The 14,310-nt window shown below is 38.4% G+C and overlaps 1 protein-coding gene and 1 long non-coding RNA gene across 3 annotated transcripts in view; one reads left to right on the forward strand and one right to left on the reverse strand.

Annotated features, from left to right (window-relative positions):
- LOC109420220 (target of Myb1 membrane trafficking protein) overlaps nt 1-14,310 on the forward strand; it is a 43,202-nt gene that overhangs the window by 20,994 nt on the left and 7,898 nt on the right. For both annotated transcript variants that reach the window (XM_019694548.3, XM_019694550.3), the window contains exons 2-6: nt 567-1,018; nt 1,486-1,566; nt 1,655-1,824; nt 9,704-10,174; nt 10,242-10,302. In XM_019694548.3, the coding sequence (XP_019550093.3) occupies nt 567-1,018; nt 1,486-1,566; nt 1,655-1,824; nt 9,704-10,174; nt 10,242-10,302 (1,235 nt within the window). The remainder of the gene's footprint in view (nt 1-566; nt 1,019-1,485; nt 1,567-1,654; nt 1,825-9,703; nt 10,175-10,241; nt 10,303-14,310) is intronic.
- Nucleotides 1-14,310, reverse strand: part of LOC134288571 (uncharacterized) — a 35,438-nt gene that overhangs the window by 5,610 nt on the left and 15,518 nt on the right. The window lies entirely within an intron of this gene.

Genomic DNA, 14,310 nt, shown 5'->3' on the forward strand with positions numbered 1-14,310 from the left:
CTAATTCTGGGTAACGAGGCTAATGCTGCAACAAAACATTGATTTGAGTGATTTCGTAGTATCTAAGGGTTATTCGTGGGAAAAATAAAAAATTTCAATGTTGTACGTTATATCGAAGCAAAATGTACGTTATATCGAATTCGTTATATCGAGGGTACGCTATATCGAGGGTACGTTATATCGAAGAATACCTGTAGTCAGAGTCGGTATAAGCGCCACGATAGGTCCAATTTTGGAGAACACTGTCCACGATGATTTTATTTACTTTTCATATAATTTGAAACCTCTTATTTGTAATCATGTGATGAGCTTAGGTATGCTTCTATTGTTTTCCTATTATGCTTAATTCTAGAATGACAAAAAAAAACTCGTGTGATATCGAATTGTATTTTTAATACCACACTGATCGAAACATGTCTTTCAGTAAGCTTAAAATATAGAAGCTTATCATATCTTATCACCGGTCAGTTCATGAATCACACTATCAGTGCCACGCCATTACGTATTTCTGCCGTCGTATTCAAGTGCTCCACCAAATAGATAACAATTGTTTTGGTTTTTTCCAGAACAAGCCACGGACGCCAGTTTAGCCTCGGAAAACTGGGCGCTAAACATGGAGATATGCGACCTGATTAATGAGTCTTCGGATGGCGCCCGGGACGCCATGAAAGCCATTCGCAAACGGTTGGTACAGAATGCCGGCAAAAACTACACCGTCATCATGTACACCCTGACCGTGCTGGAAACGTGCGTCAAGAACTGCGGCAAGGCGTTCCACGTGCTGGTGGCCAACAAGGAATTCGTACAGGAACTGGTGAAACTAATCGGACCAAAGAACGATCCACCGCCCATCGTGCAGGAGAAGGTGCTAAGCTTGATCCAGATCTGGGCGGACGCTTTCCGCTCGCAGCCGGATCTGAACGGAGTGGTGCAGGTGTATCAGGAACTCAAGAACAAGGGAATCGAGTTTCCTGCTACTGATCTAGACTCGTTGGCGCCCATCTATACACCGCAAAGGGTGAGTGATCGCTTCTGTTTGATTCATGAGTGGAAGAGTATTATTTACAAAAGAGGTTTTGTCATTGGTTATATAGGTTTATAATTTTAACTATTAAGGTAGAATTTTTGCTATATTTTTATATGTTTTGGTCATATGTTTAACTTTCGTTACGATTTTTGCCAAACTTGTGAATTGTATGGCATTACCTCTGTGGCATTATTGTCTGTGGCATTACCTTATCTTATCTTTTAGTATGTTATGGAAGTCACCATATTTAAATTATTATCATTTTGACCAAATTAGATGCATCTTGTTTTAAAATGGATTTATTTTATCATTTCCTAACCAAATTCTATTTCGAAAACTGATACGTTTGTATCGTTTGTTACTCTTTGGTCCTTGGTCTACGTTTCTCCTTTAGACGGATTTTAAAAGGCCGCGGATCCATAATTGATTATCGTAAATTGTATTGCTTCCCATTCTAGAGCGTCCCAGACGGAGCGGCTACCGATAGTACGATGTCTGTCTCGCCACACCATGCTTCTCAAGCACCAAACTCACCGGCTGTAAGTTGTTGGATTGATGCGTTCATTTCGTAACCCCTTCCATCTTTAATAATTCAATATGTATCATCCTTATTTGCCTTGACCGTAGATGCCCCCACCATCCTCGATGTCGCAGGATCAGATTGCGAAGCTACAATCCGAACTGGATATCGTCACAATGAACATGACCGTACTGGGAGACATGTTGACCGAGCTGAAACCCGGCCAGGAGGATCCTTCCGACTACCAGCTGCTCACAGAACTGGCCAATACGTGTCGGTGAGTAAAGTTTCAAATTTTACAAATTCCAGCACAATTACTGTAACAATCTCTCTATGAATTTGTTCAAGATTTCTTCCAGAAATTTGTTCTAGAATTCTTTGAGGTAATTCACCCCAGAAATGATTAAGTCCTCCTGGAGTTCCTCAAACGATTTTACCAGAAGTTACTTTCAAGTTGCCTTCAGTAACTCTCCCAAAATACTTCTACGAACTCATCTAGAAATCATTCTATGAATGCAATTACAATGCCTCTAGGTGGGGGCTGGCTCACCAACACTTCCGGTCCGCTTTAGTGCTTTATGCATCATTGTGGCCAGGTGTTGTTCTAGTTTTTCCAACTGTATTGTAAAGCATGAGCGGTGATCCTTGGCATTCTTGTGTAAATTGGGGTACTCGGAATGTTGATCGATCACCGATTATTGCTGGCAGATGTAGTGGAAAGTTTGTCTTAATAAGTATCAATCGTCTCTGACAAACGAGAAAAACTGACCTCACTGATTACCTGTCTCTGAGCCAAATTTGGTATAGAGTCTTCAGTCTCCGATTAATCGCTTCATGTTTGATGGAGGCTTTTAATCCAATGGGTTACATAGCCGCTATCCGAATGAAGAGAGTAATGTTCCGCGTAATATATCACAAATCAAAAGAAGTGCGGTATATTACGTGGAGCGGATATACTGAATTGGGTACCAGACCAAGTCCCTGCTGGGTGGCACGAAATAGGTGAGCCATAGACAATAGAATCGTCAATGTCGTAGGGCATAGTATGTGACTATTGTCGAAACCAAAAAAACTTTTAATGCCCAACCAAATCATTAGCAATATCAATTTGCTTCAAACGCGTTCCAGTGATAGGGTTAAGATTAGGATCAATTATTACAATACAATTTCACGTTTCATTATTACTCATTAATAAAAGGTTGTATCATCAATATGGACATAGACTTGCTGAACGAAACATTTGACCAATTAACATCTTTCAGGTATAAAATAGGTAGTAGGACAAAACTTTTATTTTTAAAAGTAGTTATCTATGTTCATGATAGAAGAGTAGCGTAAAGTGATACCACCCGTTCCAGATCCAGAAACGTTTCACACTGAAAGAAAGTTGGAATGACAGTGTGAACAGAAGATCCGAACTGCTAGGTGTAGGAAGAAGTATGTTTATTTCCCCTCCCCTTCCCCAACACTCTGTAGAATTTTGATACAACTTCACGTAACTATTTTGGAGGCTTCACTTATTAACAAATTTACAACAAACACGCTATAACAGTATCTAGAGAATCGTGGAGGGTGAGAAACCTGAACTAGTAGCAGTATTCATATAGATTAACAATTATACTCTATTATTTTCAATCATTGCAACATTATACTAATATGTGCGGGCCGCCCATTTGCGGAGTTGTGCGGCCAATTATTCTCTTTCCATTCCAGAAACGACCGTTTTGAAGCAAGAAGTGTCCTAATGGCCAACACAAACGGGACTTGTCCGAAACACACAAGATAAGTACAACAATTTTATAATCAGGCACCCAACTCTTTCTACTACTTTGCTAATAGATAAATACTTCAATATGCATACTTCAATATCAATTATTTGTTTGTTTGCGCCTTTGTTTATGACACTATTGAAGCATTCGTGTCGCCGCGAAATAGTTTACAATTTATCTTATTCACATTTTTCAATTCACTTTAAAGTATCTGACACTGCTTTTACAATTGTGTATGTAAACTTGTATCTTAATTATGTTCATTATTAATAGTAGTCTGATAATCCAAGTCTAGTGATTTTTTTCCCAAGGAATAGAAAGAGTTGGTGTCATAATCAATACAATACTTGAAACTGGAAACTCCTTATTTCCCCCTATGGGTTATAGGGAGGGGCGGGACATTCGAGCCTACTCATCAGTGGAAAGGACTTGATATGCTAATCGGTTTAGCATAGGGCAGATACAAGTCTATTGGTAGACGTATCGCCCAGCGAAACAACGCAGATTGGCCACGGCCAGGGGGTGCGTTGATTATAACAGAATAACAGAATGAATGCAATTACAATGCCTCTAGGATTTATTCTAGAGTTTCCTCTAACAAATTATTCAGCAAATTGTCCAGAAATTACTCCAAAGGTTCTTCCAGAAATTCTCCCAGCAATTTATCCAGCAATTCCTCCAATAGTTCCTCTAATGACTGTTCCAGAAAATCCTGTTGAACCTGCTCCGGAGGTTTCTTCAATAATTTCTTCGAATATTTCGCTAGATATTACTAAAGCTGCTGGACTCATAGAATCTTTGGATGAATTCCTGGAAACAACTGATAGAAGTCATGGAGCAATGCCTGGAGAAATTCCTATAGGAGTCTCTGAAAGATATTTAAAAATAACTCTCTGAAGAAATCATGGAAGAATATTTGGAAAGGAACCCGCACGAATATCTGCATAAATTCCTGGAGTAATTCCTTGAGGAACCTCTGAAGCCTTTTCAGAATGGGTGTTTTAAGGAACCTCTGAATAATTACAAGATGAAACTCTGAATAAGTATTCCTGGAGGAACCTCTGAAGGTTTTCATGCTGGAATCTGTGGACGAATTTCAGGAGTAATCTCTAGATAAATTCTTACACAAAGCTCCAAGGAAATCTCTTCATACATTTTAACAGGAAACTCTGGAACCACTACTGTAGAAACAATATCTCTAGCGATTCTCTAGTGAATCTGTGGAGAAAATAGTTACAAGTTTTATGTTGGTGCTACATGTTCTATTTTAACCCTAAAAGAGATACCCCAGGACCCCAGGCGCCTTTCAGAGCTCGTCTTTGATGGAACACACACAGCGAGGTGACGAAACTGAGGCCATGAAGGTATCCCTTCTAGGGTTAACATGTAGCTATCTCCTCAAATTAAATTCACATTTATAGCTCTCTGGCGTAACAGAGTATTATAAGATATCATTTCTATGGAATGCTTTCAGGCCATTTCGGGTAATGCTTGACTGTAAGCTATGTAAATCATTCCCTAACAAGTCGAAATGTAAATATCCTAAATTAAAAACCGAATCAGCATACCCCATTAGGATTAAAAATCCTAGCTAGTCAAAAACAACATATAAATGCAGCAGCAAACACTGTTAACTGCACAGAAACCTCATAATTTGTTATCTAACAGCATAAGTAACAGGGCAAATTTATGTTGTGTTTGCTGTACTTATCAATAACTGATATCTTTTTTACGCATGTATAGTGTTCCACTGTAATATGTTCTTTTGTATTATGCATTTACACCGTGTCCAATAAGTTCTCATACAAAATCAAATTGAATTCATTTCACATCTGTAATTAGGATTATCAAAGTAAATATATTTATTCAAAGGCTAACTAACACTGATCAAATGCAGCATATGTTTTGGAATTAACTGTCCTTCATCCTTCTCTGCTGATCGCTTATGTGTCGTAAGTCCATTTCAGCTGGCACGCACGCCATTTCTTTGGTGTTTCGTCACATTTTAACGAGAAATATTTTAAAGTTGAAACAAATTAGGTTCCTGTCCTCACCATTGCTAGTAGTAACTATGGCCAAAAGAGAAAAAATATGAGACTCTGGATTTATGGAGTACGAAGCCATTTTATTTTGTACAAAATAAAACGTGAATCCAACAAAAATGTCCATTTACCTGTTTTAATGAGATTTGTTGTGTGCATGGCTGTATCATATCTTGTTGATTCACAACATTCTCACTTCTAAAACGTACTTGTATCCCTATTGTGGTAAATTGTGTCCAACATTTACGTTTTATGATGTTTATCTTTAATATAACGAAAATTTTCAAGGAAATCAGCTCAAGTGAAGCTTACTAGCAAATTTCTTACCATATCAACACTAAAATTGTATTGTTTCAGCTTTACCCAAGTAACCACAAGCATTATATCATAACATTAATTCAATCGTATTATAGTTTAGCTAATGCAAGATAACTTTTATTATACATCTGTCAAGTAATGAAGCGTTTAATCTACATTATGAAAGCATTCAAGCATTACGAGATTTTGACAGTTCTGTAAAGTTCTATAGGGCCGTTGTTTATTGCTTCATTGCATTACCATGTTAAAAGCTTTATAGCAATCAATAATGCAAGCACTTATTACTTTATATATGCCTTTCCTAAAGCTTCCATCGTTGTCAACAGAAAAATACCCCTCAGTTCGAAAAAAAAACTGTAAAACATTTTTAGAAACCGAACCATTCAGAACAAAAGAGAAACAAACCAAAATTTCATGGATTGCTGCGTAGCACTTAGATTATCATGCTCAGATGTTGCTATTTGAAAATTTATATTATGTATGGTTTTTGTGGTTTCTGGTTGGGGTATGAAAACAATCAGATGTTGAGGGAACAAAAAATATGTGGGGTATAAGTTTCCTTATTTAACGCCCCGATTTCATAAAAGGAAGGATTAAAGCGCTGTTTGTATTGTTTCTTATTTATTGGTAGAAGTGGGCACGTATGAAAACAAAAAAAAAACAGAATCAACTCAGACGAATTTATATTCGAGAGTAACACAACTGATGGCATTCAGACCACAGCACATTTTTTGGAGTTGCTGAAAACACAACTCAATAAGGCACGAGCTAAGTATACGTTACCTTATGTTGCGCATTTTTCCAGGTGCAACATACATGGTATCGTAGCACACAGCGTTAGCGCGTCCGAGTTTCATCGTGGTCCAGTTTCAGCAGTCTAGGTTCAGTTCCCGAAATACAATAAAAAACATCAAAGTGAGAGTATCGGAAGATAAAAATAGATAGAAAAATGAAAAATATACTTTTTTTTTCTTTTTTGACATGATGCATTAAGTATGCATTCCATACGATTTGATTGCATTAGCTATAAGGTACAAGCATTTTATATGCTTTAGCAATCACCACAGTAAAGCTTGCTTTAAATCAACAATAATAGCGCCACTTTCGACTTTAAACCTACTTTTATGGTACCTATATGACAAAACAACTTTAAATCGCATGTCATATAATACACTATAAAGCGAAATTAATGCTCTATATAAAGCGTCATGGTTACTTGGGTAGTATATCCATTTGGTACAAAACTTGGGATATAAACTCAAAATTTAACCTTAAGGACTCTATTTAGCTACCGTAGAATAAACCACTTTTCGGACATTTTTCTTGCGTGCCGGAGCAAACGGATTTCAGAAAAAGGAAGTGTACTGCTAGGCTTATAAAAACAAATAGAAAATAATGTTTTTCTAAACCGTATGCTTTATTTAATCAGTATTATGTGGCCCTTCAATACATGCATTCATTTTGAAAATATGAAACACAGATGTGAAATAAAATTATATTTTTTAAATTTGTATTTTGTATGAGAACTTATTGGACACGGTGTATAACGTTTCAATATATTTTCATAATAAAATTCTGACGAATTTTCTGAAGGGATTTCAAGAATTATCTCTGGTAGAACTCCCGGATTCCTGTAATTCCCAGAGAAATCTAAAAAAGAATTACTAAAATATCTAAGAACTTCTCTGAAAATTTCAATAACTTCTGGAGTAATTCCTGCCAAAATTTCTGACGTGACTCATGTAAGACATTCTGGAGGAATTCCAAGTGGATTTTTTTATCTTTATTAAAGAGACTTTCAGCCCTCGGCTGGTTCGTCTCTAGTGGTAGATGGATCTTAAGGAGCCATATCTCTAAAAGTGAGAAAAAAATTACAGAGTTTAGGTACAATATGAAAAGGATAGAAGCCTCATCCCAATGGTTGTTTTAACAAATTATCGGTTCGTTGCTCTCGTCTTTGGTTGTCCTTTTGCAGTTGATCTTTGTCGTCAGAAGTAATAGCGAGGTGGAATTTTCGAAAAAAAACTGTAAAGAAATTCTTGGAGGAATACCTGAAAGAACTCCTGCAAGAATTTCTGGACTAAATTCTTTATAAAACCTTAAGTATTTCTTAGAGGATACTCTAGAGGACTTTGTGGAGGAATTCCCAAAAAAAAAAGCAGTAGAATTCTTGAAAAAATTCTTGATTGAGTTCATAGAAGATTTTTTGGAGGATTTCCTAATAGTATTTCTAATGGAGTTCTTGAAGAATTCCTGAAGGAGTGCCGTGAAGAATTCCTGACAGATTCTGTTGAATATATTTAAGAGATATCTGGAGTGATTTTTATAAGATTTTTTAAGCAATCAGTAGAGTTAACTAGTTAAAGAAATTGTTGTGAAATTATTGGATTTCCAAATGAGTTTTTAGAATAGTTTCTGGAGGAATCCTGATAGCGCATTATGATAAACTTTTGCGTTAATTCTTATGAATCTTTGAAGAAACTCGTAGAAGACTTAGTGATGAAATCATTGTAAAACAAATCCTGGAGTAATTCTGCAAGAAATATTATGGGAATCTCTGGAGGAAGTCGTGGAACAATCTCTAGGAGAATTTCTGGAAGAATATATAAAAGAGCTACTGAACGGACTCCGCGGAGGGATCTCTGATGAAATTCCAAGAGAATAACAGAATTCCTAAAGAAATCCGTCGAAGCTAAGGGGGATTTCTACACATTTTCAATTTCAAACGAAAGTTTTTGTTTCTTGGAAGTGATATGAATAAAAATGAGTATTTACTCTAGGCTAACCTGACTTGAGCAAAGTTAACTGTTTGAGCATTTCAAATCCATATGAATAAAGTTTTACTTTACTCAGAGTAAGTTTGAATTTCGAACATAGTATTTGCTTTGTTAAAACTGATATTTCCGTTTTGGGTTTCGGGTCATATGAATGAAAATCAGTAAATTTAGGATGAGTAGCTGAGGATGATAAGACAAATATCCGGATTTAACCAAAAGTAAGGAGAATCCGGAACTATCTAAGGCCGTTTTACTATGCTAGTGATTCCTCGTGAGATTTATTTTACGATTTCTTAATTACTTAATTACTCCACGAGACCCTGCAGGGAAACAGTCAAAGAGCTGTACTTGGGTTTCCTATAGGATTTGTTCCAGGGATTTCTCTTATAGTTGTTCATGAGATTCCGCCAGATCTATCCTGGGATCCTGGGATTTCCTCCAGGAGTTGTGTCTACTGGATTTCTTCCAGCAACTGTTCACTTGGGGATTGCTTCAAGAGTTCCTCCTGAAATGCCTCTAGTAGTTGCTTCTGGCACAGACAAATAGACGTAACACTCTGATAATTCCCATCGTACATCGATTTAACGGTCTTTTTCGAAATTGGATAGGTGGCCAACTACCCACCCGTGGCGCTCGCATCGTTTTTGTTCGAGTTTGACGTTTGCTCACTACCGCCACCTAGTTGATGGTCGGCTAAACTTAGTCCTTTTAGCATTGGGCGAATATGTTTCCGTGACTATGATTTGAATCGAAAATTGTTCGAAGTGTTACGTCTGTTTGTCTGTGCTTCTGGAATTGTTCCAGGAGTTCTTCCTGAGATTCCTCCGGAAATTCTTTCTGGGATTCATCTACGAGTTCCTGAGATTCCTCCAGGAATTCCTCCTGGGATGCAGCTTAAGGCTCAAAATCTTGTTAATACAGAAAAAAGAAGGAAGAAGTTTTGTGATAAAAATGCGGAAATATGTAGCGGAAAAATGCTCAAAACTCCAGGAAGCTTCAATTTTAGCCAATCATGTTTATTTCTTTTGGGAAGGAATCAAATTATAATCGATTTGATGATAAATACCTATTTATTAGAGCTAATCTTTTAAGGAAATTATGTTTCTATCATGTTTTTGATCAAATTATATGGTTGTAACTTATTTTAATAATCTTCAATAGATCTTCATAAAAATAATTCATGGCATCATAACTCAAAGTGTCCAAAACAGCAGACTAGCTGCTTCTAAACACAAAATCCATCTTTTCAGCGAAATGCAAAGCCGGATCGTCGAGCTGATAGGCAAGGTCAACCACGACGAACTCACCGCGGAACTTCTACGGCTAAATGATGAGCTGAACCTGCTCTTCGTGCGGCATGCTCGCTTCGAGAAGAACCGCGATCCGAAAACGGCTTCCTCGACCACGCCGTCGGCCATCCTGGGAGCGGCGATGGGTGTCCCCAGCGATCTAGTCGCATCGACCGGAGCAGCGGACAAGAAAGAATCGTTAATCGATCTCAGTGACGAAGCCAGCGGAGGCGGTGCCGCTTTGAGCTCACAACTGGCCGGGCTTAGCTTAGCGGGATCGGGTACGACGGCCTCGTCTCAGCTGTCCCAGCTGAGTAGCGTGCCGGCTCAGTCTGGCGGTGCTGCGACGGGTGGCAGTGCGAAGAAATCTGTCCCACCGGATGTGGTGTCCGATGAGTTCGATATGTTTGCACAGTCCCGGAATACGACAGGGTGAGCCAATAGGGGGAAGAATACTAGTTTGGATCGGAATTGAAGAAAGGTTTCTTTTTTTTTTCAGGGATAATACCAAGGACACTGCGAAACCAAACCCGCAAGGACACACCAAAGCGACTCCATTGGTAGGTTTGATTCATGGTCTTTGTTCTGGTTGTTCATTTGGAGTGTTTTCTGTGTTTGGTAGAACTTTCGGTGGTGTGTGTAAACTTTCCCTTTCTCATATAACTATAGTTATTCGTACATAGGAGGTATTAGGTTTTTATGGTCATTCTTTGTACAGTATACACAAAACAAACAGTAACACTTAACAAAACTAATTCTGAAGAAACATTATATAAACTATTTCACATTTATGTGACAAATTACATGTTTCAATGCCAGAACATGTTTATGATTCGAAGAACGCCTATAAATTATTACAGTTAAGGTACAGACAAACAGACGTAACACTTGCAAAATTTCCATCGACCACGCTTTTAACGATCATTTTTTAAATTTTTATAGTTGTGGCTTTCACAACCAGAGGCGCGCGCATCGTTTTTCTATGTGTTTGACGTTTCACACTAGCGCATTCTGTTGACGATATTGCACAACACAGCGATTCGCGCAACTTTTCCACCAGGTGATGGTAGTGTGAACTGGGCGATGGATTTCCATGAAAATCGTTCAAGGCGTTACGTCTGTTTGTCTGTGGTTAAGGTATCAATCGTTTATAGTACATTAGGTGACGAATAGATCCTAATTTGGTATACAAATTATTGTTTCTTTATGGAATGGTACACATGAAATAAACAATTTCCATGGGTGTGTTTCCTAATATCAATTTTAAGTTTGAATGGTATCGACAGCTGAAACACCCCGGTGTTTTCAAGCCAGTTAGGAAGTAGCTCTGAGAGTAGCTTAGGTTTGTTTTAATTATGGCATGCCTAGGAAATTCTATCGGAATAGCTAAAAACGTTTGATTGCTCTGACATTGATGCTCACAAGAGAAACACGTGTTTGATGATCAAATTGATATTTGCATTATGAAATCCGTTCTCAGGTGGGAATCGAACTCACGACTCCCAATTCGCTAGACGGACACTTCTTTCCTTCAAGCTGCTTGACCATCTTTGTCCTCTGAAGGCACAGAACTGAATTCGAGTCCAGTAATGCACGTGGTTGATTCCTTTTCACATTTCATATTTCCTTCGGATGGAAATAGATGAACATCTACATGTCTCTGTTGTGTGCAATGTACATGAATGTCAGAGCGGGAGAGGAATTAGTTTCGTGTTTCAAACACGTGATTCTATTGTGTGCATGAATGTCAGAGCACTCAAACGTTGTAATTTCCGTTTAGTTTGATTAGCAAAAATCGAGAAATTGACTTTAGGAAAGCTCAAACATCTGGGTTGCCTCGATAATCGAAGTTCCGTTAGTGTCAAACAGATATTTACTTGAGATCCCAGTACACAGGGTTAAAATTTTCACTTTTCAAAAAATGTTCAACTAACTGTAACTTTTTGAAAAAGCATAAAATATTCTAAAATTGTTATTGTAAGTTCATCAACTAGCCAAAATTTGGAAAAGATCGGTCTGTTCTACACGAAGTAAGAAAGATTCTAGAAAGTGGTATAATTATTTAATAGCCAACTTTGAGCTGTTTTATCTCCGGATTCAATGACCCGAATGCAATGAAATTTTGATTATTTATGACTACTATAATAAACTTTGAAAAACGTTTGACTTAATTTGAAAGCATTAATAAGAAAAAAAGTTATAGCGATTTCATTCATAGGTGCTATATTTTTTTGGTAAATTCTTCTATTTTTCATATGCATCCCATTACGTTTTCAATTTGGATCAAGCATCCGTCATCATTTTTCCGGAAATAGAAAAGCAGTTTTTTCGCTGTAAATCAAAACAATAACCACGAAAATGATTTCACTGTATTCTGTTTCTCATGTAGAATACAGAGAATCCATTTTCGATGCAAAAATTAAATTTAATTCGAAACATTAATATATTCAAGGCAATTAGAGGGTATTTAATAGAACTATATTACCATCTCGATTTTTGAAACGATGATGAAGTTTTGGATAAATTGGTGTTATGTTAGAAAAATAATCTATAATTTTTTAATAATTTATATTTAATAATTCATTCCTTACCGATCGTTTGAAGCAGCCGGTCGTGTGTACCGTGTCTGAATCGCAGTCAATCGCTTTGTAGCCGGTGGAGTTTTTTTGCCCACCTAGTGGTTTTTTATATCGCGAGTTATTTATCCTACCGAGGACGAAGACGATTGTCTTGGGCGATCCGCGATCGCGGGAAGGAAGCAGGCATTGGAATAGTGCACTGTGCAACAGAAATTTAATTACCCACGCCATCAATAGCGGGCCCGACATCAACGGCGGCGCGCGGCGGCGGCGGTGACGAGTGTGACGGGTGATACAAAAGCAGCAGCAGCGTTTTGTCTGTGCATCCGAGGCATCACCAACAAACAGCTATCTATACACTCGATAAGTATAATCGATATTCGATCTCGTTTTGTGTTGTCCCATTCCTCCGCTCATCACGTCATCACGTGTTAGTTGTTTGTCCACTTTGCAATAACAGTAGGCTGAGGCTCTACAGTGGGCTGAGGCTCAACAGTGGGCTGAGGCCAGAGTGAGCAATTGTAAATTTTTTTTCTCTTTATATATATATTTTTTCTTGTGAATTTTTTTTTTGCCGGTTTTTTTTTTCTTCTTATTAGCTAACGTTCCACACAGAGTGTGTTAAAATATAAACCAATTTTGTATTAATTCTTCTCCTGTGCATGGATGAATCCAATGGAGGCGAAACGCCTCCCAATGATATCATTGCTCGTACGCGGTTTTATCAGCCATCTTCGCCTGGGCCTTGGGTTGTCTATTTCCGGCGCAAATGCAAACCATTGAATATGCTTTCGATTTCTCGAGAGCTGACGCGTAAGTATCCTGGGACCGTTGTTCACCAAGTGAAAGCATCCAAGCTCCGTGTTACCGCACCTAGCTACAAAGCAGCAAATGAAATTGCTCAACACGAAGCGTTTACTGTTGAATACGTGGTCTATGTGCCAGCACGAGAAGTGGAGGTGGAGGGGAAGATCCTCGACGAAATGCTGACATGTGAGGACATCAAGACCGGCTTTGGTCGATTCAAAAATAGGTCAATTCCTGATGTGGCTATCCTAGACTGTAAACGCTTATCTAAGGCTTCCATGGAAGGAAATAAAAAGGTGTACTCGCCTTCAGCGTTTTTTCGAGTGACTTTTCCAGGTTCCGTCCTCCCGGAATTTGTTGTAATCGATGGTGGTTTTTACCCAGTGCATCTTTTTAGGCCGAAGGTTTTTAATTGTACCAAATGCAAGCAGTTTGGTCACAGTGATAGCTTTTGCGACAACAAGCCCCGTTGTGGCAAATGCAACCAAGCTCATTTGGAGGACTCTTGCACACAGGAAGCGGAAAAATGTAGCTACTGTGGTGGAGATCCACATGACTTGCAAGTTTGCCCGGCTTACAAAAGACGCATTCGAAATGAGAGTCGCTCTATCATAAGGCGCTCCAAACAGACATATGCGGAGATGGTGAAATCTTTTAAAACACCAGATTCCGTGCCTGAATCAGCTGTCCCAGTTGAAAATCCCTATCAGGAGTTGTCTTCCGATGATCAGGACGATGGCGAAACTGATGAGGGTGGATCTCTATCGGAGGTACACGCACCTGGAAAAAGGAAGTCATCATCTTCCCCGGGATTGCGCCGAAAGGTCTTTTTGAAGTCTTCCCTCAAAAGTTTGCCTAATGTCAAAGGAGGCGAGGTAAATTTAAAAACTCCGAATAATCAGGTTCCTTTAGCTTCAGATCCATGTTGTAGCAAGAATCTGTCATCCCCGTCTCCGCCTGTTAAATACACTTCAAAGACAAATATTCGACAAGGTAGCAAGAAAAAAGCTACCAAAGTTCCTCGCACTTCAAGCAAGCCTCCTAGACCCAAGCGAGGACTGTTTACTTTTAGGGTTCTCGTGGATCGCTTATATAATGCCCTCAGCCTTCCAGAAACATTTAGAGGCATTATTGATATGTTTATACCTACAGTAGAAGAATATCTTCGGAATCTGACACAAT

The sequence above is a fragment of the Aedes albopictus genome, chromosome 2, assembly GCF_035046485.1.
Source record: "Aedes albopictus strain Foshan chromosome 2, AalbF5, whole genome shotgun sequence".
Taxonomy (NCBI): Eukaryota; Metazoa; Arthropoda; class Insecta; order Diptera; family Culicidae; genus Aedes; species Aedes albopictus.